Source organism: Hirundo rustica, chromosome 1, assembly GCF_015227805.2.
Source record: "Hirundo rustica isolate bHirRus1 chromosome 1, bHirRus1.pri.v3, whole genome shotgun sequence".
Taxonomy (NCBI): Eukaryota; Metazoa; Chordata; class Aves; order Passeriformes; family Hirundinidae; genus Hirundo; species Hirundo rustica.
In genome coordinates, this window is record NC_053450.1 from 17,612,537 (window position 1) to 17,636,876 (window position 24,340).

General features: G+C 41.1%; 1 protein-coding gene across 1 annotated transcript in view; it reads left to right on the plus strand.

Moving 5' to 3' along the window:
- Positions 1-24,340, plus strand: part of SYBU (syntabulin) — a 40,581-nt gene that overhangs the window by 6,238 nt on the left and 10,003 nt on the right. The window contains exon 3 of the mRNA XM_040082728.2: positions 7,500-7,697. Within this exon, the coding sequence (XP_039938662.1) occupies positions 7,500-7,697 (198 nt within the window). The remainder of the gene's footprint in view (positions 1-7,499; positions 7,698-24,340) is intronic.

Genomic DNA, 24,340 nt, shown 5'->3' on the forward strand with positions numbered 1-24,340 from the left:
ACAGTGTTTCATGCAACTTTCTATTGAGTTGAATATTGTTATGCACTCTGAAGAAAATCACAACTTGTAGCAGGAACTAAACTTTAATCAGAAATCTTAGATTTACTTTGTGTTTAAAAAGAATCTTGATGTTTTAAGAGAAATTTAACATGACATATTTTAGCCCCACAGCTATAGGATTAGTATATATCCATGAAATTTTTGAACAGTGTTTTGAAGTGTATGTGACTAGATTCTGTGGTGCTGCTAAGTGCCACTCTGGGCTTGAGGATAGTTAAAAGAAAAGAAAAATATGCATAAAACAACAATGGACAGAATATATGTTATTTCCTTCCATGAGAAGATAAGCAGGGCAATCTTCTGAGGTGATGTTGAAGCTGTGAGAGTCATAGTTATGTGCTGTTAGCCATGGAGGCAGAGCTATATGTGACCAAATGAATATAACATGTTGCACCATTTGAGGAATAGGTACAAATTTCTTTATGGTCTGTGGAAGGTTTTTATTTCCAAAAATGGTGCCTTCAAAACTGGAAAGAATATTTCTGATTTCATTCTTTGCTGCATAATGGAATAAATTACATAAAACACCACAGAAACCCATCTGTATATACACATATATTTCACTTAATGTTAATATTATATGCATAGTATTTCTTATACTGGATGTAGGCAATGCTTTCCCACCAGAGGTAGCAGCGATGTTTCCACTTCCAGCTGTTGTCCTCAGAGAAGAATAATGAGGTCTACTAAATTGCTTAAACCCATACCAAACAGAAAATACTCTGTCTTTTTTTTTTTTTTTGATTCTTTCCTGTCCTTGCATTTAGTTAATTTTTTTCTATAGATTTTCAAATAGATTTTTCAATCCTCTATCAGTTTAAACCCTTTGTCCAGATGTTTTCTGTGATGTGATAATGAAACTCTGGGAGCTGTGCTATTCCTGACCACAGCTCTCCTAGTAACAGCACTATTTTTATTGATATTTTTGCTAGTAAGCTCTTACGGTTCTCTTCAGTAATACACCGTTACTGGGGCTATAAATGTAATGACAAAGCCAGTAAGCCACAATTATACGGTCCTCTTTTTTTCATATGTTTTGACAAAGGTCATTTCAGTCCTGTTTGTTAGTGAAATGTTCAAGTAGATTTGCTGCCAAAATCAATTAAAATTAGCTACTTCAGTATGACTTAGCAATTGTACAGTCAGACATCAAGAGCAGATATCTTTAAAAACATGTTTATGTGAAATCCTGTATTGCAAAAGATGCCCAAGCTTAGGAGCAGGTCAGTCCATCTTTTTTCACCTTCCTGTCTCCTCTTTATATATATCTCATGTCAGCATTCCTGCCATGCTGTGACTGAGCAGAGAGGGCCTCTTACCGAAGTCAGTGAGCAGCTCTCATGCTAAATTTTCAGCAGTGTTCAGCCTGTGGGTGTGACAGAAGCCAGCTCAAAGGGGCTGGTGAGCAACACGTGTAAAAATTGCCTGTACATTGATAAACCTCAGCAACCAGTTGAAGATATTTAGTCTTGATTTTACTGGGTTAGATTTTGTGACTAGAACATTACAATCAAAAGTTCTAGCTTGAAAGATGGACTGTGAATAGCAGGGTGTTTTCCAGGTGTGGAATATCTGACAAAAAGAAGAGCATGTGTAGGTTGTAGGACCTGTGGAGTCCATTTCATCCAGCCTCCTTTTTGAAGCTGGACTGTTCCCAGGACATCCCAGCAGCCATGTGTTTGTCTCTTGGAGTCTAGAAACCCTTCAAGGACAAGATTTGAACAGCCTCTGTAGGTGACCTCAGGGAGTGGTGGAGCTGCTAGCCAGCCTTTGTTCACAGGCAAAATGGAGCATAGTTAATTCAAGTTCTGCCTGCAGAGACACGAGATTAAATGTGGAAATTATTTGCATGGCAGGATTTTGCATAAGTAGGCCTCCTTTTTTTTCCTGACACTGCTGTAGTTTTCCTTGTGCTTCAGCTCTCCTTTACTATATTTGACTTCTGGTAAGAGACTTGCCTCACAAGTATGTCATATTCTGAGAAATCAAATACCAAGCCAAACAGGTCTTCAAAATAGCTAAGAAATTACTTTTAAACTGATCAGAATGACCAAAACTAGTATTATTTTTAGGACTGTGCCTTTAGTAAAGTTAATAAATATTGTTTTCTACAGTCTGTGTGATTTTGTAAGCGACAGATTGTTACTAGCAAATTATTACACTTACAGAGTACACACAATCACATACTGGAATGGCCTCAGTAAAAATGAAAGGGTTTAGTACAATCAGAAGATGATGAGAATATTCCCACTTCTTACCTTAGGCTGTGCTCCTTCAGTGGTTGCTGGAAAGGTGAGAGTGCCTCCAGAGGTAGAGGTAGGATTTATGCCTGTTGAGACCCTCATGGTGTGAATGCAAATATGCTCCTACCTCTGCCTTTCTATGTGTACTACTAATTTTATGCTATTGGGGTTCATCTGCTGCTTTTACTGTTTCCCAGTTGTTCCAGAGTGACACTGTGGATCTCCCATTAGCAGTTTTCTCTGCCTAGGCAATGAGCCCTTACACTCACTGGTTCAGCTGCCCAGGTCAGAGCAGTGGTCGTGTTAGTCCTTGGAGAGAGCTGAGACCCTTCAGGCGGTGACTGAGAGTCCTGGGATGACTTAGCCTGAATGGGCTGTCATTCTGACTCACCCTCCTGAAAGCCTCTTTCTCTCCTTTTAATACAGAGAGAGACTGCCAGGTGGAAGGTAGGTGCTGTATTCCCTTTTGGTGTCTGTCAGCAACTTTCATAATGGCATAAACACCCCTGTGCTGCTAGGCTAGCCATGAAGAGAAGACCAAAACAGTTCAAAAATTGTGGGTCAACAAAGGTGAGGCAGACAAGCAGACTGGTAGATTACCCTGCAAAATGACCATTTGTGGTACCCTCACTGCCAGTAGGCAGCTTGCAGTGCACCTCCCTAGCAGAGCTGTGGCTACCCAGACTAACAGATCCTGGGATGAATGGAAATGTAACCATCAAGTAAAAGCCAGGAAATTGTTTTTGTCTTAGTACACTGAACATATAAAGTTTTGTTAGAGCCACGTGTTTAATTCTGGAATCCACATTTCCTGGTGGAAATACAGATTATTTACCACCTGAAGACTGGTCAAGGGACCCTTAGGAGGAGACAAATGTTGGACAGTGAAATAGGGATCAGGCAGGAACTGAAGCATTCAGTGTCACAGGAGTGCCTAACCCGATCTGGCACCTAGGAGTGAAAGTGAAAAGCAGTCAGTGCTTCCTCAGCAAAAGCATCATTAATTATTCAGATGTGTTATATAAGGAGGTTGTATATTCAAAGTTTCTTAAAGCCTTTAGGAAAAAGCAGTATTTTTTAAAAGAATGTTCTAAGGCATATTCTCGTGAGCCTTCTAAGATATCTGTGCTGAGAAAATCATCACATCTCAACATATAGCTTAAAAGTCTACAAGAACAGTATTTTTGTCAATTGTTCAGAGTATTATTATCTTTAATACTGTTGTTTATATTTTGACTTTATTATTTAAACGTTAGTCAGGGCATGCAAATGTCAGAGTGCTCTGAGAAACTTTCCTGATGGTTTGTTTGAGGAGACACTATCCCATGCTTGGCTTTGAAACTTGGCAGGCATGTCTGATCTGGGAGAGGGCTTGGACATAGAGTATCAAGTGATGAAATCCAGCTGATGTTCAAAGGAAAAGTTTACACCCAGAATGCTCCTAGGAGGCCCCTGGGAATAAAAAAGACACTATGAAAGAAAGCAATGGATGTTGTGTGTTATAAATTCATGTGATTTTACCTCTTGTGCAAGTAAATTCAGGCAAGATTAGAAATACAGGCTTTTACAGCACTATTTACCAGCTTTCTCTTTTTTGTCTTCCTGATGCTGATGTGCCTGAGAAGATCAATCAGGTCTGCCTCTGTTTCTGAGATGTCTAGGTCAGAAGTCCTTACTGGGGTAAAACTGCTGTTGAGTTACAGGATTGAATCCTTAACTGACCTTGCTGGAAACTATATGCACACCATATCAGAAAGTGAATCCCATTGTGGGCTCATCTGCTCCCGTTACCCGCTTTTTTGAGAGAGATTCCTTATCTTGGCCCATTTCTGGGCAGGTGGAGGTCTTCACTTCCTTCCATCAGAGTTTCCAGCAGGCGGATCCTGCGTGTCTGGAGAAGTACTGACCGCACCGTGCCGCAGTCACATTCTGCTTGCAGGTGAGGAGCAGAGGGGTCGCTGCAGCGGTGAGCAGAGAGGGTGGTCAGGCTGTCTGGAGATTGAGGGGGAATCAGCTGCATGTCAGCTTCCACAGGGAAGTCTGCTGCTCTCCTGTGGGGAGTTTCATTTGTATTAAATACAAATAAATAGCCTGCTAAGGTTTCAGTAGCAGGAAGGATGAAGTTAGGTGCAGGCAATTTGGCTGGCACCAGGCAGCTAGAGAATGTCTCACTCTTCACCAGTTTTCCCTGTGCCGGGAGGGTAAGTTGTGTGTCGGGAGGATCCCCCAGTGTACAGCAGAGCTTCATCGGGGTTTTATAGGCAGCTCTTCCATTCTGTGGTTTTGATTATTCAAAAGGCTAACACAGAAAAATATTTCTCTCCATCTTGCCTGAGTTCTGAAAAATGTATAATTTTTTCATGTTTCTGGATAATCATAGTAGGATTAGAAATTGTAAATTACATAAAAAATAAACTATTAGAGAAGAGGGAATACAATAAATCCATTTATTTAGTACAGCTGGAGTGGGAGTGCTCACCTGGTTACTAGTATATCTAAAGGCTACCAGGGATATGAGTAGAGAAGAGCTATTCTTTGTGCCAGGCTCATTTGTTCTTTTTAAAAATATCCTGTTGCACTGAAAGCTGAAGTTCTTAATAGTAAAACAAGGATATGTAGATATGACATAATCTGATGGTATAGTGTCGTCAGTGTGATATCACAGGCAGTGTTGGGGTGTCGTAAATAAAACATTTTTAATGCTATTTTAATATGTATGCTTTAGCTATCTTTTTCCTAATTGTAGTTAGTTTTGCACATTTGGGGGTTTTTATGCCCCCATTTTTAACACTGTAGTTTAGGCCTTTCATTGTGTAAAGTTTTGTGAGCTCCTGTGGTTCTTCCAGGCTGCTTCTCTGTATCTTTGGGAGTTTACTTGTACATAAATTCTCCCATATAAAACAGACCTGTGAGGTCTGCAGAACCTGTGCAGGAATTGCAGTAACTATTGGTGGACAGACAAGGTAAATAAGTTTCTTGTGGGTTGGGTGGGAGGTTTTGGGAGGGGGACTTAGTTTGGGTTTGGGTTTTTTTTGTTTTGAGGTGGGGGGGTGGTTTGTGTGGGGATTTTTTTGTTGGTTTTTTTCTAACATAAAATTTGGAAACTAATGCCACATACAGAAACATCTAAGTGGAAAAGAAATAATTAAAAACAAACCGTGCAAGCTGTCACTTATTTCTCAATATATTTGATTGTAAATGTTTGTGTGCTTCTAAAGAGAGGATGCTTTGGACACGGCTAAAGCAGCTGCTTAAGTGCAATTCAGGAGCCCACTCAGTGGTGCTAATCCACTGTCCTGCAGGTAACATTGACTCAGCCTGCAGAAAAGACTCCAAATGTTGGAGAAAGGGAAACAGATGCTGATCCGGGAGGAAACTCTCTTCTTTGTGTTGAATTATATTGTGATGTTGATGGGAATGGAAAGGATAAAAACCAAACTAAAGACATGGGCAGTGATCCTGCCTTAGTCAGGGTGAATGTAGGGATAGGCTGAAAAGCTTATTAGCAGTTTTTTCTGTTATTTTACTAGGAACTAATTCTGAGTTGCAGAAGGCAGCAGCAAGATGGCGAAAAGAGATGCTTTTTGGCTTAATTGGGATGATTTGAAAGAACTAAATATGACTAAGCTGGATTAGGTGCTTTGCACTGTTACTGCCCTTTGTGCCCTGGGAGGTGTTTCTGGCAGTAGGCTGGGTTGCCCCTTGGCTTGGCATCATGCCTGGCACTTGGCAGAGGCCTGGGATGCAACACCTCAGGCTGCTGGCTGCTCCTGCAGCCTAATGCATGCAGTTTGCTCTGGACAGTCAGCACCTGTGGGTACCTTGCTCGGTCTGATGACAGGACATGGAGAAATGAGTCGCAGAATATTGGAACATATGAGCAAGGGTAGAACAGCTGCTCAGGCATGAAGGAAAACTGGATCACATGGAAAAATGAAGTTTTTCTACTGTATTGAGGGAGCCATAGCTAACAAAAGCAAAAGCTGTTCTTTCCTGTGGGGAGGAGGTGGGCAGAAAGGTGTTAGATCGATATGGAGTCCTTCTTCCTCATAAACGCACAGTCAGGCACTGACTTTTAAATCAATATGCCCATGCAAAGCTCAGTGCGAAAAGAGCCTTGACCTACATTATGAACAGGGTGCAAGAGGTAAGTGCAAAACCGTCATGCAAATTATTTGGCTCAGCTGCAGGTACTTCTTTAGGTTTCATGTTAGCTAAAGATAATTCATCGGAAGAGTGCAATTGCATCATTTAGATGGCAGCTTTCATTTTGTCCTGGGAAAGAACAATTAGATTTCTCCAGAAGAGTCAGAGTAGCGTGTTTGGTTTTGTTGTGTATTGATTAAACCACCATGACTTTTAGGGGAGCTGCAATTACTCCAGATTTCATGGAATGTGATTAGGTGAAGTTGGGATTTGATAAGTGGATTTCATTCAAAATCAGTCTGCTTACTTGCAGGCAGTTGTTAAGAGCTGGAGTGTTTGTATCCCCTGGAGGTCAGGTACCTGGGTCTGTTCCCAGGGTGGCTGTTGATGCCCTGGAGTGCCCTCAGAGGAATTTGGCTTTAAACAAATCTATCTGTGTATAACCCACTGTCTTCAAAACCAGGTACCTCACAGCCACTTGTCAAGAATTGAAGAGTTGAGGCGTCACTATGGTTGCTTTTAAAGGAAAGACAATTTTGAGGAACCTGTGTTAATTCCAGTTACATGAAATTCCTGACATTGTGCATGTGGGCTATAAGTTGCTGTCTCATTCAGATATGGGAACATTTCTTGAAGGAGAGCATGTGACCCAGGCCAATGTGCACTACACAACATTTGTGTCACATGTGCATCTTCATGTTGCAGTATTCCCTAACCTTGTTAAAGGACTTAATCTTAGATAGGAACGTTCATTCGTTTGATGTGTAGCCCCTGATTTTGTCAGACTGAGTAAAACTCAGTCTGTAAAACAGTAAAACTGACTGTATTTTGTCAGACTGAGTAAAACAAGTACTTGCCTTTTTAGTTTGCCATAAGGTATTCAAGATTTCTTCACAAAATGGATGAAACAAATAGCTTCTCACCAGGTTTCAGCGCCAAAGTTATATATACCACTTACTGTAAAGAGTTGTAGTTCAAACACTCTTTTATTCTGCTAACTTTCATATACTTATTAGTTAGAAATGTTGATGTTTTCCCTTTTCTCTGCAGATGACACTGGCTGTCCTAGTAGCCAGTCAGTATCTCCAGTTAAGACTCCTTCTGATGCTGGAAACAGTCCAATCAGTTTTTGCACTGGTAGCGATGGAGACTTCTCCAGGAAGAAGTTCAGTCCAGGGTCAGTGAGTGAAGGGAATACGCAGCTGGCTCGATATAAGAAGGAGACGAAGACAAGCCTTGTAAAGCCCGGTGAGTATAATTCCTGTCATTTCCTTAATTGACTGGTATATTTACAGGTGTCTACATACATACTGTATTGTGCCACCTGTGATGCCACTAATGCTGATAGTAAATAAAATAGTTGGCTTCTTTCTGTGGAGCCACCTGAAAGATACGAAAACAGTATTGTTATTGTCTTTTTCATGGAAATACAATCAACTGACATCTTCACTTCCTTTTATGAGGCTCGATGGTGATGTCAAATAGCTGAAATAGGTTTTATTCTGTTTCATGGTAATTACACACATATTTCAGTGCCCAAAGATAAATGACTCTTAATATAAGAAAAAAATCTTGTGATGTCCTTAAATTTATTGTTGGATCCTGCCTAAACTTTGTGCTGCCAGGCTCTAATAGCTCTGGGGATACAAGATGTCAAACCAAGGCAAGACAGCAGGCAGCCTGTGTGTGGGAGTTGGGCAGATCTGGACCTGTACTGCAGTGGCTGAATCAAGAGTGTATCTCCCAGTGCCTTGGGCTAATGGGCCACCTCTGACCACCAGCTAAATAAGCGCCTGTCACACATCCAAGACTAAATACCCAGATGTGCCATTGGTTCCTGTAATTTTAGTGAGGAAGAAGAAGTTATATAATTTGATTCATGCACAGGCACCTCTTGATTACAATGGTCACGATATTCGTGCTGCTATTTAATTAAATCGTGGAGCCAGAGTTGGCACTGTACATAGCCAGTTGCAGAACTGACATGGTTTAGGAGCTCAGGTACCTCCTGGCTATTTTGTTTCCAGAGTAATTTTACCTCTGGAAGCAATTTTGATACTTCCATGAAAAGCCAGCTCAGATTTGCCTGCACCATGCTTACTCCAGAAAGAGTGGAAAAATGTGTTACGAAATCTCTTCACTGGCTTGGTCATTGGAAGGGTTGATTAAATCTGACTTAGAGCTATCCCTGCAAGTTCTTTGGCTCATTTCATAGCACCATGTTACTCGAGTGTTTCCAGTCTCCCACTGCTGTGCATAATGGGTGATTGGGAATATTTTTTACAAGGTTTGCAGTGAATGTGGTATGTGACAGTCAAATCCGCAGCTGTGGCTACCACAACCATTTTGTTTGTGAATATGAACGTCACTTAGAAAAACGTGAATAATGAATGCAAAAGTTTTTTTTATAATGAAGAGTTCTATACACATGGAGAAGAGTTATGCACCTTTTTCAATAAATTAATTCACTGTTTTCAGTTTTACACTTTAATTGCCTTACAATGTCATTAGCCTTTCGAGCAACCGGGTCTGTTTTATGGAGTACTTCTAAGTTCTTCCTGCCAAATATCTCACACTTTTTCGTGAAAAGCTGTTCAGAATCATGTCATAGTGTGAGAACTGATACGAGTGAGGGACATGTCAGACATGGACACCAGGGGACAGCTGAGGTCCATTTCCTCAGTGTTGGCCGCAGGGGTTAATGCGATTTTCTTCCATTGCTATCTCCTCCATGGCTTCAGGTGGACCCAGTCTCTTCCCCAAGACCTACTTCCACGTGATTTTCTGGTGACTCATTTGACAAGATGTAGCCATTGTGCAAAGAGGAGGCATCACCGAGTAGAAAAACACACAGAGTAACAAGGGATCAGTAGAAGAGAAGTGGGATATGGAAGATAATAACAGCAACATGTCCTTGTCATATATAAGAGATATTGTGTGTAATTTTCTCTTTACCAAAATCCTTTCTTGATTTATAGAGATTATATCTACTTCATATTAATCTGAAATGGCTTGTGACAATGACCACATAGCAGGAGTCAGATATATGAGACAAAAATCCAGCCTACCACTATTTTTTACCGTGTCCTGCACTACATTTTTTACACAAGTACATCCATCACTGTGCACCTTCAAAATTCCTGTCATTTTGCTGAAATCTGTCTGTTTCCAGTATTGTTTTCTGGGAACATACTGAATCTCAAAAGAAACACTTACACAAATATTTAGATAATTCAGGAAGTGTCAGAAAGGGATAGCACTGAAAATGAACCCTGGGATGGTTTTGGGCTGTTCCCAAGCTCTGATACTCTTCTGCTTATCTAGCAATGTCATTCCATCTTTTTTTTTCTGTACTTCAAAATACACATAGCCTTTTTTTTCTCTCAAACAGCCTAAGGCCTATACGAGTCTAAGCCATCTTCACCTCTTGAAGTATTAACAAAATAGATTTGGCTATCATTCATATTTTATGTAGTTTGCATAGAGAACCATACATAATCCTGGAATGCTTTTGCTAAACCTATAAAATATTTATAGTCATGGAGAAATTATTCATCTGAGAGAGATGAAAATGGTTTTTATTGTGCATTAAATCCAAATTGCTTCTACAGCAGTGTAGAAGTGAATTTGTCTTAAAACCTGTGCCTGCTTTCAGGATGGAGAGATGGGAAGGATGGAGAGAACAGGAAGATAATGGAACACCCACTCTCAGAGATAGCTATAAGCCTTTTAATTTCTGGATTTTAGAAGCTGGTCCTTCTTTTCGATGTGATTGATTTATATAATATTAAAAGCAAAACAAAATGTGTTGCAGAGGATGCCCTCACAAAAATGCACAGAAAGACTTAATTAATACTGGTCTTAGTTTTGTATCAGGATGCTGTGCTGAATCCTACAGTTTTTGTAATTGAATAACCAGCACTTCTGCATGCTCACATTCTTGTGAAATCCTCCTAGAAAGATCCCTCCTGAATTCCTGTAGTTCATGTCCACATCCTGTTGAGAACTGTGGGAATTGTTTTGTGTCCTTTTACAATCTTTCTCATCTTCTTTTTTGACTTCCATTAGAATGCTTAGTGAAAGGATTCAAAATCTGCCTCTTTCAAAAACATGGATAAAGAAGAAAATCTTCAGCAGAAGTTGTGTCAATAACTTTTAGAAGTCTTGCATGTTTAAACTAGCTCAGACATGTATTTAAATCTCTGTGAGCATCAGAATTTGAGAATGGCATCTGCTCAACTGTGTTCAGCATTTCTGTGAAGTTCTGGTCTTCTTGCTTTTGGTGTTACCGGTACACTTGGGACAGTTCACTGAATGTTTGCAGTTGGAGCTGTTTCTTAGAGCCCATGGAACTGCTGAAGTTTCACATGAAATTAAGACCTAAGAAAAAAACATTAAGGCGGTCCCAGACCTTTTAGCACCTTCAGCATCCTGCAGAGTAGAGGTATAAACACTGTTGCACAAAAGGAGCCCCAGGTGAGCCCCATTTAGGGTCAGCTCCCAAACCTTGTAAGGACTGGCTGTCTGTCATTCACCTCTTGGTACAATAATAAACATTCCAAGTACCAGAGGGCTATGAAAAAAGGGTTTGGTTTTTTTCACTGCTCATAAAACATTGGCCATTTTTTACTGAATCTGGCTAAAATAGCAATATTTTGGATTTCAGTGTCATTGAACTGCTATGGATTATGTTTCAAGAACGATCATCACTGAGAGTTTGGATATTAAAACTTTTTTCTGTTCAGATTAATGGGAAAATCTTAGAAGCTTCCACCACACAGAGCACCTGCATTTGCTGGACAATAGGCAATGAGCACAAAGTAAAAAAACATGAAATTCCATCTGGACACAATAAAAATGGGGGGTTTTTTGTCCATGGTCAGACGTTGCCTGGAGAAGCTGCGGAATCTCCATCCATGGATATAGTCAAAACTCAACTGGATATGGTCCTGGACAGCCTGTTCCAGCTAGACTTGCCTGAGTCAGGAATTGGACTGGGTGGCTTCAGAAGGTCACATTTACCTCCCAGTAATTCTGTAATCCTGTGTTGCTGGACTTTTTTTTTGTCCTTTAAATAGTGCATCAGCCAGATCTGTAGTTAAGTAGTTGCAAGGCACTCCACAATTTGTGTTTTTCCCGCCTTTTCTTGGTCACCTAAATTCATAAATATGAAGGTATATTGGGAAAAAAATAGAGTTATCTTTTAACAATCACTATTCAACTAAAAATGTTATTTAACAAATAGTAAGTACAAGGCAAAATAAGTTGTCTTGTACTCAACATGTGTTTCCTACTTTTTCCCAGTGAATTTATGAAGTCACCATAAATGAGCCTTGGGATAGGGTGCTCCAGTCTGAACAGATTTATCTTTGGGGGCTTTAGGACTATTAGAAGTTTTAGGAGAGACAGGTGGAGAAGAATGTATTGTCCTTACTTGGTTGTGAGTATTCAATAGGTGCAGGTGCTTTTTTTGTCAGTGTTGGAGCTGATAGTGATCAAAAAGGAGGCAAGGAAAATTATCCTGACAACTGCAAATATTAAGACTAGCACTTAAATAAGCCAAATAGATCAGAGAAGAAATGGAAAGTGTTAGCTGCAAAATATGCTTTGTCTGTTAACAATGTCTAGCTATTAAAACAACACTTTTCCTGAAGTTTGCGGGTTTTTTATTATTTTTTTAGTTGTCTGGTGTTTGAGGATTAGATTCCTAGGACACTAAATGTCCAAGAACTTATTTCTGGGAGTCCCCTGTGGAAGCAAGGAGTAGTGACTAGTTAATACATTAGTGTAAAATTAGCAGATAAATTAATCCATATTGCTAATTTACTTCCATATCTGTCTGTATTCTAAAGGCAGTTGGATTGGTTATTTTAAAAACAAAACATAAAGGTTTTGATTTAGGTTATATTCCTGACATCTGTCTTCTGTCAACTCATTCCCTCATTTTAGTCTGACAGTGTGGGAATAGCAGTGTATGACTCTGATGTGTGTGTGTGTATGTGCTTCACTTGAAAAACATGAGTTGGTGTGTAAGTTCTGTGAGAGGTAATTAACAGGTAATTCTGGAAATTTATTTCACTGTCAAGAACTTCCTTCTGATTACATAATTTTTCATTTATAGGACTTTGTTTTATCTTAGAAAGTTTGATAAAACACTAAAAAGACAAGTTTTACCAGCACATTTATCCAAGAACATTGTATCTGGTATTTGCATGACTTTTCTTTATTCTCTTTACCAAATTTCTGCAAGCAGTTGGAAAATAATAGCTCTGTTGTCCCTGTTGTTCAGGAGCAGCAGTACAGAATACAAAAACCAAGTTACGGAATGTGCTAACTTGAACAATTCCTATGGCACATAAAGGAATTCATCAATCTTTTTAACTACTGGCTAGGACATCTACTTATTATGTTGAAACACTTCTTAAAATGCTGATGGTGTACTGTGTATTCTAACACAAAGTCACACTGTATGGTTGTTTGAAAAAAACCCCAAACCAAAATGAATGGAAAACCTGTATTTGGAGACAGCAAAGTACCTTGATTGATCTTTAAAATAAATTGCCATTCTTCATTCCATCCCACAAAGGTAAGAACAATGAGAAGGCTGGTGTCTGTCTTTTTGCTGTAACTTATTTAACAGCATCTCATAAACCACATTCCAAGACTGCCTCTTTTCTTGGGGGAGGGATAGTTTAGAACAAGGGTATGTCAAAGAACATAGTTCATTTCTAACCCAGTTAGAAATGCAGTATTTAATCAGTGAACCCCATGTTCCCATCCTGCAACCAATGATAGCCATACTTGAGTGGTGAAATTGAAAAATTCATGCTTCCATTCCTAGGAATATTCAGTTATTTAGATATGTGGCTGGTGTCCCATGTGTAAGAATGCTGAAATTAGGAAATGAGCTATACCAGGTTCAGTGTACTTTAAATAGTTGTTCATAGAACAAAAAACAGTTCTGAAGATTGACCAAGTGAACGGAGTTGATACCGAACAATGGAACATCTTGCCTATGACTGACCCTTAGTTCTTCCCTTAAATTACTTGAATTAATAACAAGGAATCTCTTGATCTGACAGTGTTTATTGATGAGTGTAGAGGATAGTTTCTCTGACAGGTACAGATGAGGCTGCAAGTGAAAAGAAGAAGAGCAAAAGCCCATGTTCCCTGAGTAACTTAAACCAGATGAGGAGGGCTTTAAGTTGAGCATTCTATCTTTAAGCCACTTGATATTTGGTGAAGAGCAGAGACACAGTGGTCAATTGCTTGTGCTTCTGGAAGGCTTTGATCTGTTTTTTTAAAACATCACCTTGGCAATAAAAAGGGAGGAGGCATCTTTCTCAGATATAAGCACATGGTTTGAATGCTTCACTTCTGTCCCACATCTGATAGCAGCCATTATGACCATCCTGACATTCAGATCCAACCATATGCAGCATTTGTTTCCTGTACAGTTTCAGTCACACTCTTTTCCCTTTCTAATATGTGTATTTCATAATTTCATTTGTGACATTGAAGTTTCTGAGACCTTTTCTAATACAGGATCTAACAAACACAGTTGTGGCAATTTTTGACCCTATTCGTTTTCCTCAGTTACTTTTGCTTTTCTTCTTTCTCTTCACCTTTCCTTTTGCCCTCTCACAAAATAGCCACTACTGATTTTCTAAATTAAAAAAAATGTTTCTGGATAATAATTCTGTATGTGCTGAGTCCTCCTGCATATTTTACTGCTTTAATTCCGTCTGTTGCTATGGAGCTGTGCAGATTTGCTTGCCTCACCTGCCAGCACAGGGAGTTAAGGCCTCAGTTCCACAGGTCCCAGAGGAGCAGGCTGTGCTTTGGCGGGGATGCACATGTACATCTCACCCTCCAGGAGTGAGGGCACCATGTCTGGGTTCCAGCCCAAGCCATCCTCAGAGCTTGTGTTCTGGAGCCCAGAGGGACATCACTCTGCAGAGGTTTGGTGGTTGTAGCAGTCAGTGAGGTCTGGAAGGTGGCCAGCCTGTGAGGTTTGGGGGATGGTGGTGGGGGAGATACTGCTGAGGGTCTGGGATTTGCAAAGTCCAGCCTGCCCCGCATTCTCCAGGATATCTGGATTCTTACGACCCCTTTGAATATTTCCTTCTAATTCTAGACCCAGCACAGCCAGTTGATGCTGTTGGTTGGAGCTCCTCTGTCTGGCATAAATCCCTCACCTTTTGTGATTCAGACGAAATGAAATTTGAATCGAATTGTCTCCTTAGACAACCTTCTGTAGCAGATGGGGTCTGACTCTCTTTCTCTGGTCCAAGTGACTGGTTCCATTGCTCAAGGGACACGAAACCGCTTTAACAGGTGAACCTGCCATTTTCCTTCTAGGGGTTACAGGAACTATTTTGGAGGTGAGGGATATATGAATTCATGGTCCTCATCCAAGATAAACAGAGCAGAGATGGCCCCCAATTTATCTGACCTCAATTCCCAATTTGTAGTGTAAGGATTGATTATCTTTGCCTGCATGAGTGCACTAAGGTCCTGTTTTGTTTTAAAGGAGGTAGAATGAATGAACCCACTGTATCTGATGTGTGATTTTTCTGACATTTTCTGATATTAAAGCATTTACTTTAGGATTCACTTTAGGATTCACATTCAGGGTCTGTTGACTGAGAATGGGACCAAGGTTAGCTCAGACATGGGAGACTTCCATGTTTTGTCAGTGAATCCTACCTGTATTTCTTATGTCCTCATCAGGCCTCTGACGCCTCTGCTGTTGGCTCTTATTGAAGTCAACCACAGTCTCTGTGGATCTTCTTTTTTTGGCTTCTTTCTTTTTTTAATGGAAAGGGAAGTTCTTAGATATTCAGTTGTAGAAGAAATTTTGTGCTTGAAGAGCACACATGGATCTTCAAGTAGGTCTAATTAGATGCTTTTTCCTCTTCTGTTCCTCCCTGATAACCTTAGGCACTCTCCGTTTGTTCACTTTGTGAGGATTGCTGCCCAAGCTGCCTAGCATTGCAAAGGGAGATTCTGAATCCCATTTTGCACTATGGATTCACAGAAATTAAATATTTTTAGGACTAACTAAAGTCCTAAAGCTAACTAAATCACACTGAAGTGAAATAAGTGCTCTGTAACTTCTGAAAAATAATACTGGAATATAACCAGAATATAAATATTATAAGCAAAAGATGCTTAGATAGGTAGGTAATAGTTATTAGCACAGCAGTAGATTTTTAGTTTAGATTTATATGTGTTTTAGATTTAAACTTTTAAACAAATTTGCTTGAATTGATGTGGAAAAACATGTTCAAATACCCAAATATTTCTTATAAACTTGAATAAGCAAAATAGAAGCTACAAGTAGTGAATCAACTTTGGAGCGTTTCATAGTATTTAACACAAATCTACAAATTCCTGTTAAAATGACATAGAAAAACCATCTTTTAATTCTGTGTCACAAATTTTATAATCCAACCCCTTCTAAAAAATTATTTTAGATGTTGCTTAGTCAAGACATAGGCAATTAGTGGGTAGGCTGTAGCCTCTCAGGACATACTCTTCTTAGTTCAGAAGACTCTTAGGCTGCAAGAATGTCACAGCAAAAACAGAGGATTCAAAAAAGAAGCCAGCAAGTTGTAAAGGAGAAATTAGCAAGTAAAAGCTGAAGCCTGCGTCCCACCTGTTCTACACAGTGACCCGTCCAGCTCTGGGCTGGTGGCACAGGTCGCCTGCGATTCAGGGCCTTGGGCAAGAATCCGCGGTTACATGCCTCCTTCCTTACAAAAAGATAAATAAATAAAAGGATGTCCTTGTTGCTTAGGTCAGTAAATGGAAAAGAAACTTAGATTTAGATCGCTTTGTGTGTCTTTTGGGGGATGGACTTAAACACGAAGGAGAGGAGTGCCCTGATGAGGAGCCGCCGGGCCGGCTGAGGGGGTGCAGGGTGTCTGCTCCCAGGGAAGCTGTTCCACTTTAACTTAGTTCCTCTTTTACCGAGGGCTGGGAGCTGAGTTCCCAGCAGGCACGTTCCTTTGTCTCTCTCTCCCTGGCCCTGTGCTGCTGCTGCTCCAGACTCACGGAAAGTGGGACAGACACCGTTCCGGGGAGGTCGTGGCCCGCAGCCTCGAGCTTACCCTCGGGCTCGTCCCACAAGAGATCCAGTGCTGACTGCAGATCAGAGTGGGGAGGGGACAGGGTCGGGGGCTTCTGCAGGCACTGCCCGGTGTGCTGCACAGCATGAGACCCCTGCCACACGAGACATCCTCTAGACACAAATGCCTTTTGATAGAAATGAGGGTCTCCTGGTGGGGACGTGCTCCTGCATCGGGAAAAGACAGCTGAGGGCCTGGCATAACAAAGGCCCTGAGGTTTAGAGGTAGGTATTGAAGATGGCAATAGCTGTGATCTTCAGTAAAAACAATAAAATTAATTTTGTATATTCTAGCAGGTTTGTTTGGGTTTTTTTTTTCTCCTCTGCTAATCCAGAGTGGAATTTGAGCCAAAAAGGAGAAACCAATGCTAAACACACTGCATGTTCTTAAGTATTTGTTTTAAAATGTGCATGAGATCAACCTAGAACGTGCCTTGAAATTTGTGTTTTTACTGCAGTGAGTTTTCTATGCCTTGTGGTTACTTTCTGTGGGTTTCAGCCCACTTCACAGAATGGAATACTGTGCATACGAAAGAGTCCATTATGAATCTTCCCTTAGGAATTTTTTTTTTGTCCTCTGCTTTTAAATTACAATCTGTATTATTTATGCCAATGTTTAAAATAGCTTCCTGACTTTCCCTGGTTAAAGTATTCTGAACCTACTCTAGATACATTTTACTGAGTACAACTCCGACTCACCGTGAGTTTTTATTTCAAGTAATTCTACATGAAATAACATGCATCACAGCCAGAACCCTGCATTGCTGGTACATAGTTTTCTTTACAGTTTTCCAGCTGTGTTCCTCCTCCTTTGATAAACTGTGTTGTCAGTATGCATTTTTATCTTAGAATAAACAAATTGCATTCCCTTAATCTCCCTTCATAAACAGTGCCCTGTAATGCTGTTATCATTATTGTTGACCTTTTTTGGAATTTCTCCAGGTTATTAATGCCTTTTTAATGAGAATCATGGGATTTAAAGTGTTTTCTGAGCAGTGTTTATTCAGGAATTGATAGATTATTTCCTTTTCTATTTTTCTTCTCATCCCCTATTGCTTTTTTGTCTGTCATCTTACTATGTTCAAAGCAGAGCTGTGCAAACAATTGATTTGGGGATTGCAGCCAAACCAAAACATTAAAGAAAATCTTTGTTTCAAACTGAACAGAGGCCGTATTCAATCTAAAATATTTTGAATTTTGGGGGATTTGTTTTTATTTTTTACCCCATTTTTAAAAGAAGAAAGGCATTTGTTAGTTTTCATAATTAAAGTATCATTTCAAACAGAAAGTAGAAAAATCTGATTTTCCATTTTTTCTGGCTATGTTTGACTTCAAATCATCAATATTTTCAGTGTTCTCTGATCTGGTATTTTTGGTGACCAAATTACTACCTAAAAGATTTGTTTCCCTCGTAGTCATTCCTTCAAATACTTTTGAGCAGTATTGCGTGGATAAGCCTATATATTCCTTGTGTTTATATATCTGTATTTATTCATAGGAATGGAAAGCTAAGGGAATGTCTTTATTTTAGTCATGCAAATCTCACTTATTTGATTTCACTCTCAAATAAAGACACTACTGAGTGGGTGGTGACTGGGCTCAGAAGTGGAAGGTCAAGCATAAACAACTTATGGATCTTTGCAGATAGTGGCCTCATTTTAAACATTTGGCCTATTTAAGCAGTGGTATTTTACTTGCTTTTATGTACCTAGATATCTAAATCCTGATGAAGTTGTGCTTTAGATGTCTTCACTCTATTTTGGTTCTCCCTTGAAGTGGAGAATTCTGAGCTTGGGAAGAGCCTAGGATGAAGGAAAAATGCATGTCCAGTCCCTGTTTCAGTAAAGAAACCAGAATACTCATAAAATAAAACCCAGCAACCAGAACAACTAGATAGAAGTTGCCCGACTTTGCTAAAACTTTAGATTGCAGAGAATAGCTTCCTCAGCTGTGTTGTGTGCAGGGTGGAGTCTCCTGATGGAGGTGGGAGCTGTGGGAAATTAAGACCTGTATGGATTTCACTAATGTAGCAGCAGTTAATGAAGCTAGGCATTCCAAGCTACGTGGTTTTATGGAGGAGCTGGAGAAGGGCATGACAAGCTGCAAGGATAGGACCTCATCTCCAAGTTTTTATTGCTGGATGCTGTGTTCCTGGGAGTGTGATGGGGAGATCACATGCAGCATCCTCCCAGTTCAAAGCTTAGCCTGGCCCCAAGAATCCCAGGTGGAGTCTTTTGTTTCCCCAGTAAAGCAGACAGCATAAAAGAGCTGTCATTGATCTTGTTTTGTGTGGATCCTGATTTATGTGGTTATGGTGTGAAACACTCACCCAGGTCTTTCGAAAGTGGCACCAAACTGTTCATCACTTTTTAAGGTGACCTGATTCCAAGCATGCACAGAAACAAGAGTTTGGCAGAGCTGAGAAGCTTTGCTGAGTGAGAGTGGTGGGAGGTGGTTCCCAGTTAAGATGGCAGTTAGGGAGAGAATAGCACCAGTTCCAAATTCCCATAACTCCCCCAGGAGCTGGAGACCTGGCCTCCTTTTGTACATTCAGTCTCCAGCCACTGCAAGGTGGACATAGCTTCCCCAAGGAATCTGAAACGTACTGCCTTTAATGTGGCATAAAAAAAATGGCAAACCTGCTTTATAATAGTGTACTTTATATACGCTGTTACATAAAATGTATTTAAAAGAAATTAAAATTCTGCCAGGTTTGTTTCATATTTTATTAGTATTACATTGTCTTACTTCTGTGCTGAGGCACTTCATTATAGGTCGGTGTTCCACCTTTTTTAGATTGTCTAAGTAACAGGAAGATGTTCACTTTTGAAATCTGGGCAAGCTGTGTCTGCTAGAGCTGGTGGAATACAACTTGACCACAAACCTGCAAGGATTAATAAGCTGAAAAACACAGGCTTCTTGTCTGTCATTTTTGCTTCTTGGCAATAAGAGTGAAAAAAGCAGCAAACGATGGCAGGCATAATTTGAAATGCATTGGCCTCAGAGCTACCTTGGATTTGTTGCTGTAAAAAATATAGTTTATGCAACCAACCGGGTAAGGTTTTGATGTTTTCAATAGATGGCACTTGAACTTCATTAGGTTTTTTGTAATAATTTCAACATGTGTGTTACAGTAAATATTTGGTTAGCTTACAACAATTTTTGCTTTTCATCGTGGGATTGCAGGGTTGTTTAATCAGTTACCTCCCAGATATGTTTCTCCTTCCAGTATTTTTCCCTTGCCTGTTGAAAACATGTCAAACTGATTTAAAATGTTTTATGCACGTTATAATGAAAACCATATGTCTTCTATTAAGGGTGACTATGCAAAACCTGAATTAGGTTTTGCATGAAATTTCACGCACTTGCAGATACACGGTGCCCATGGGCCTGTGCAGCTCGTTGCTGTGCCCCAGACAGCTTCTCTCCTCCTTGCACACTGGAAACAGATTTAGATGTGTTGAAGGGGCCTCTGAAAGCCCTTTATTAAACTTCTGCCACCAACGTGACAGGAGGGCTGGGATCTTTTCCCAGTCTGTGATGAAGTTTGCTGCCTCTCTGTGTACTGCTGAGTTATCCCTGCCAAAGATGACATTTTCCAGTTCCTAAAAATATTTCTGACCAGCCTATCCATTTCCCTTCAAACAGACGAAATAGTACTGCCTGGTACATAAAAAAGTCCCCTGAGGTGATACTGCATGGTTGCTTATAAAAAATATTTGCTCATAGGTGGATTAAAGATAAAATTTATAAAACTTTATAAAATTTATAAAATAAAATGCAAGTTAGCATTATGTTCTGCAACTCTCAGTGTATTTTTTGAACCTCCAGTCTCAATGTTTGTATTGAGGTTGGTGTAGGAAAGCAGCATCCTTCCATCTCTCATAACAAAGAGCCTTTTTGTTTGAACATGAAGATAAGTTCCCCAGACTGTTCCCTTCTGCTCCATGAGCATATATTCCCCCTGACAAAGGTCACTTCAGGCTGAGAAGAATGAAATTATGGGAGTCATTTTTAAGGTGTTGTTAGAAAGGTGTAAGCTCCATACAGAAGCACAAAAAAAAAAAAAAAAAAAAAAAAAAAAAAAAAAAAAAAAAAAAAAAAACACCAAAAACAGGTCAGGCTGACTTCTGTGTGACAAATATCCTTAAAAATACATAAAGCAGAAAGAAATGCCAACTTGTAATGCTCTTTGTCTATTCCAGCATCTGCTTTTGGCTTCTCTACAAATCAGTGAATTAGAAACAATTAAGAAAAACACAAGCCCAGATCATAGTGATATGCAGAATATGCATGATGGCTCTCAGCCAATGTTAGTAATTATTTTGTAGTGACTGTGTTTTGAGAGAAGGGCTTGATTGATTGTGGTTTCACAGAATACATAAGTCACATTATGTATTCATGTTGAGATCTGCAATGCTTATAATTTGCATTAGTGTGGTACTAAAACTACAGTACTTAGATCAGAAAACTGCTTAATGAGATTAATTATTTGATAACAATCCTTCTTTCAAAGTAAAAAGAATAAGCAAGAAAAATGAGCAAAAATCAAGATAAATAATCATTTGTAAAATTGTGATTAGATCCAAACACAGGGAAGCAGGATCTGTGTCACAGTCCTTCCCCAAAGTCTATCTGGTTTTGAACTCAAAGTCTTCTTGCCCAACACATGTGAACGATTTATGGAGACCCACACCCAAAGTTTTGCTCCATATCCCCTCTGACTGTGTCTCTGCCAGCTGCCCCAGTTCCCAGCTGTTACTTGGCCAAGCACTCAGCTGAAATGTGACCACAGACCTGTCTGCTGAGGGAGCACTGTCGAGCAGTTGGGTGGATGTCCACCCGAGATGTCTTCATTGATTGGCCAGTGCAGTGGGATAGGGAAGGGATGCCTGTTGGTACTCTGAGGATTGAGGATGCCAGACACTGCTCTTCCAGTTTCTTGCCATTATTCGTGGAGCACAATTCACAAATGTGAGTTTGATGACTAAACCTCATATAAAACCAGAGGGGTGATTAGGTACTAAAATCCAAGATTCACAGCAGAGAGCATGCCAGACATGCCCACAGGAGATGCCAGAGAGAAGTGCCCATCTCCCAGATTTAGTCACCTGTCTGTAGTCCTGGGTGTGTCCACGTGCATGCCTTGGATTCACTGTGAACCTCCATACCAGAAGCAGACCGTCTCCGTGAGTGCAGGCACACAGCAGGTTTCATTCCTCTGAAATATGGGCAATGCTGGTGCTACCAGTCTGTGCTGGGTCACACCTGAGTAGAGCTTGAGGAAAAGGTCTGAATACAGTGTCTTCTTTAGACCAAAGGAGCCCATATCTACACTTCTCCTAAGAGTTCCTGAACCAATGCAACCTACTGGGCATCGTCAGCTTCCTCCCCTGATCTTAGATCTTATTATAGTGGAGAGAGTGACACAGGCAGAGCATATGGGAGCAGCTTCTGTCACCCAAAGATTACACCAGTCCACATGGAGGAGAGCTGTGACCTGTTCTTTGCTCTCAAGGTTATATCTGCTTTTACCTAGTTACTGTTCAGTGTGAAATGTAATAGTTAAGTGCAAAATAAGAGTCAGCCGTACAATAGTCCTAAGTCAAGTATATAAAGTCAAAGGCCAAGGACTGGAGCCAAAACCCACTGTCATCTATGGTCTTCACACTGAATTCAGCACATTTCCCACAAGGAGACTTTGCCTTCAAAATGGGTCATTTTTAGGAGTGGTACCTGAAGAAAATCCTGAAATGTTAAAGCAAGATTTCATTGCTCTTTGCAGCCTTTTTTTTTTTTTTTTTTTTTTTTTTTCCAGTGCATGTGAGCAGTGTGGTTTTCTTTCCTAGGTTGTTTGTGGTGTACAAAATCTATCTTGCAGGAACAACCTCATGTTAAATAGAAACATGAAAGCAGCATTAGTGCTTCCTGGAAATATATTGCTTATGCTGGTTAATACTGGGACTAGAGAGATGTAGCTGTGACATAAAGCTCTCAAGATAATTGAACCAAATCTCTAAAAATACAGGTCCTTTTCATTAGTGGGTATTACAACTGAATTCTCTCTACCTTTCCAGCTGTTTCTCATGACTTTGCTGGATATTTTTTCACACAGTCAGGCCCAAGCTCTACTCCTGGGGTCCCCTAAATCAAGCTATCTAGAGAGACAGCACACCACTTACTCTTCAAGTAGCTGCACCAAAGTGGTTAATATGTATGCATATTTTCAACACTTTGCTGTATAACAGAGTGCTTTTGAAGGCAAGAAAGCTCAGCAAATTTAAGTGCGTTACATTTTGAGGACAAGCTGTTTCTGTCAGCAATGTTTTATTTACAGTTCTCTTTCACTGGCCATATGCAAAACCTGCTTCGAGACTGATACACATACAAAGAGGTCATGTTTATGGAGTCAAAAGACAGCTAAGCTCTGTCGTTTATGTACCTGGTAGCCCCAATGCACCTGATCTGTTCTGCCTGTAAGAGATGTGAGTGCAGTGTGCGTGATGCAGTGCTGCTGTTGGCCTGGCAGAGTGGCTGGGGCAGTGCACAGGGCAGAGTTAAAGGTGAGGCTTCTCCACAGCAGAATGTGGGCAGTGCACAGGGCAGAGTTAAAGGTGAGACTTGTCCATAGCAGAATGTGGGCAGTGCACAGGGCAGAGTTAAAGGTGAGACTTGTCCACAGCAGAATGTGGGCAGGGCACAGGGCAGAGTTAAAGGTGAGGCTTGTCCATAGCAGAATGTGGGCAGTGCACAGGGCAGAGTTAAAGGTGAGACTTGTCCACAGCAGAATGTGGGCAGGGCACAGGGCAGAGTTAAAGGTGAGACTTGTCCACAGCAGAATGTGGGCAGTGCACAGGGCAGAGTTAAAGGTGAGACTTGTCCACAGCAGAATGTGGGCAGTGCACAGGGCAGAGTTAAAGGTGAGACTTGTCCACAGCAGAATGTGGGCAGTGCACAGGGCAGAGTTAAAGGTGAGACTTGTCCACAGCAGAATGTGGGCAGTGCACAGGGCAGAGTTAAAGGTGAGACTTGTCCATAGCAGAATGTGGGCAGTGCACAGGGCAGAGTTAAAGGTGAGACTTGTCCATAGCAGAATGTGGGCAGGGCACAGGGCAGAGTTAGAGATGAAGCTTCTCCGCAGCAGAACGTGGGCGCGGTGCCTGCCCTGCGCCGCTGGGATAAACACGCGCTGGTGCCAGCTGGAGGCGAACCGGCCCTCGCACAGGCGGCTCCTTCTCCCGCTCCTCAATCCCGCCCCCAAATCCGCAACTGCATCATATGCAGGATGGGAAACCTGCCCCTGAGACATTGGTAAGAGTCTCCCAGTTGATTCCCGTGGTGCGACAGGCGAGTGTGAGCTCCCCGAGCGGTGGTGGCAGATGCCGGACCGTGGTCACCCTGTGTGCCTCTGCCCGGGTTGCGCTGCCCGCACGGCTCGTCGCAGGCAGCACAGCAGCTGGCACGGGCTCCCCTCTCCTCCCTCGGTGTCAGCCGAGCCGGTGACTGTCGCGATGCTGTCAGGGCGGCAAGGAGGCGAAAAGGCGGCGCAGAGCGCGATGCTGCTTGCGGAGCGCTCTCAGCTCGGCGCCGCGGCCCACCGAGCGGTGAAATGCAGGGACTGCACTGGGCTCTGCAGGATTTCACTCTTGCTTCTCAGATACCCATTCCCGGCGAAGAGCAACCCTGGAAAATGTGATAGTACTTCCTTGGCCGTCCTTGTGCTGTTCCTCCCATTGCACAGCAGTGCAGAGCTGTGCTC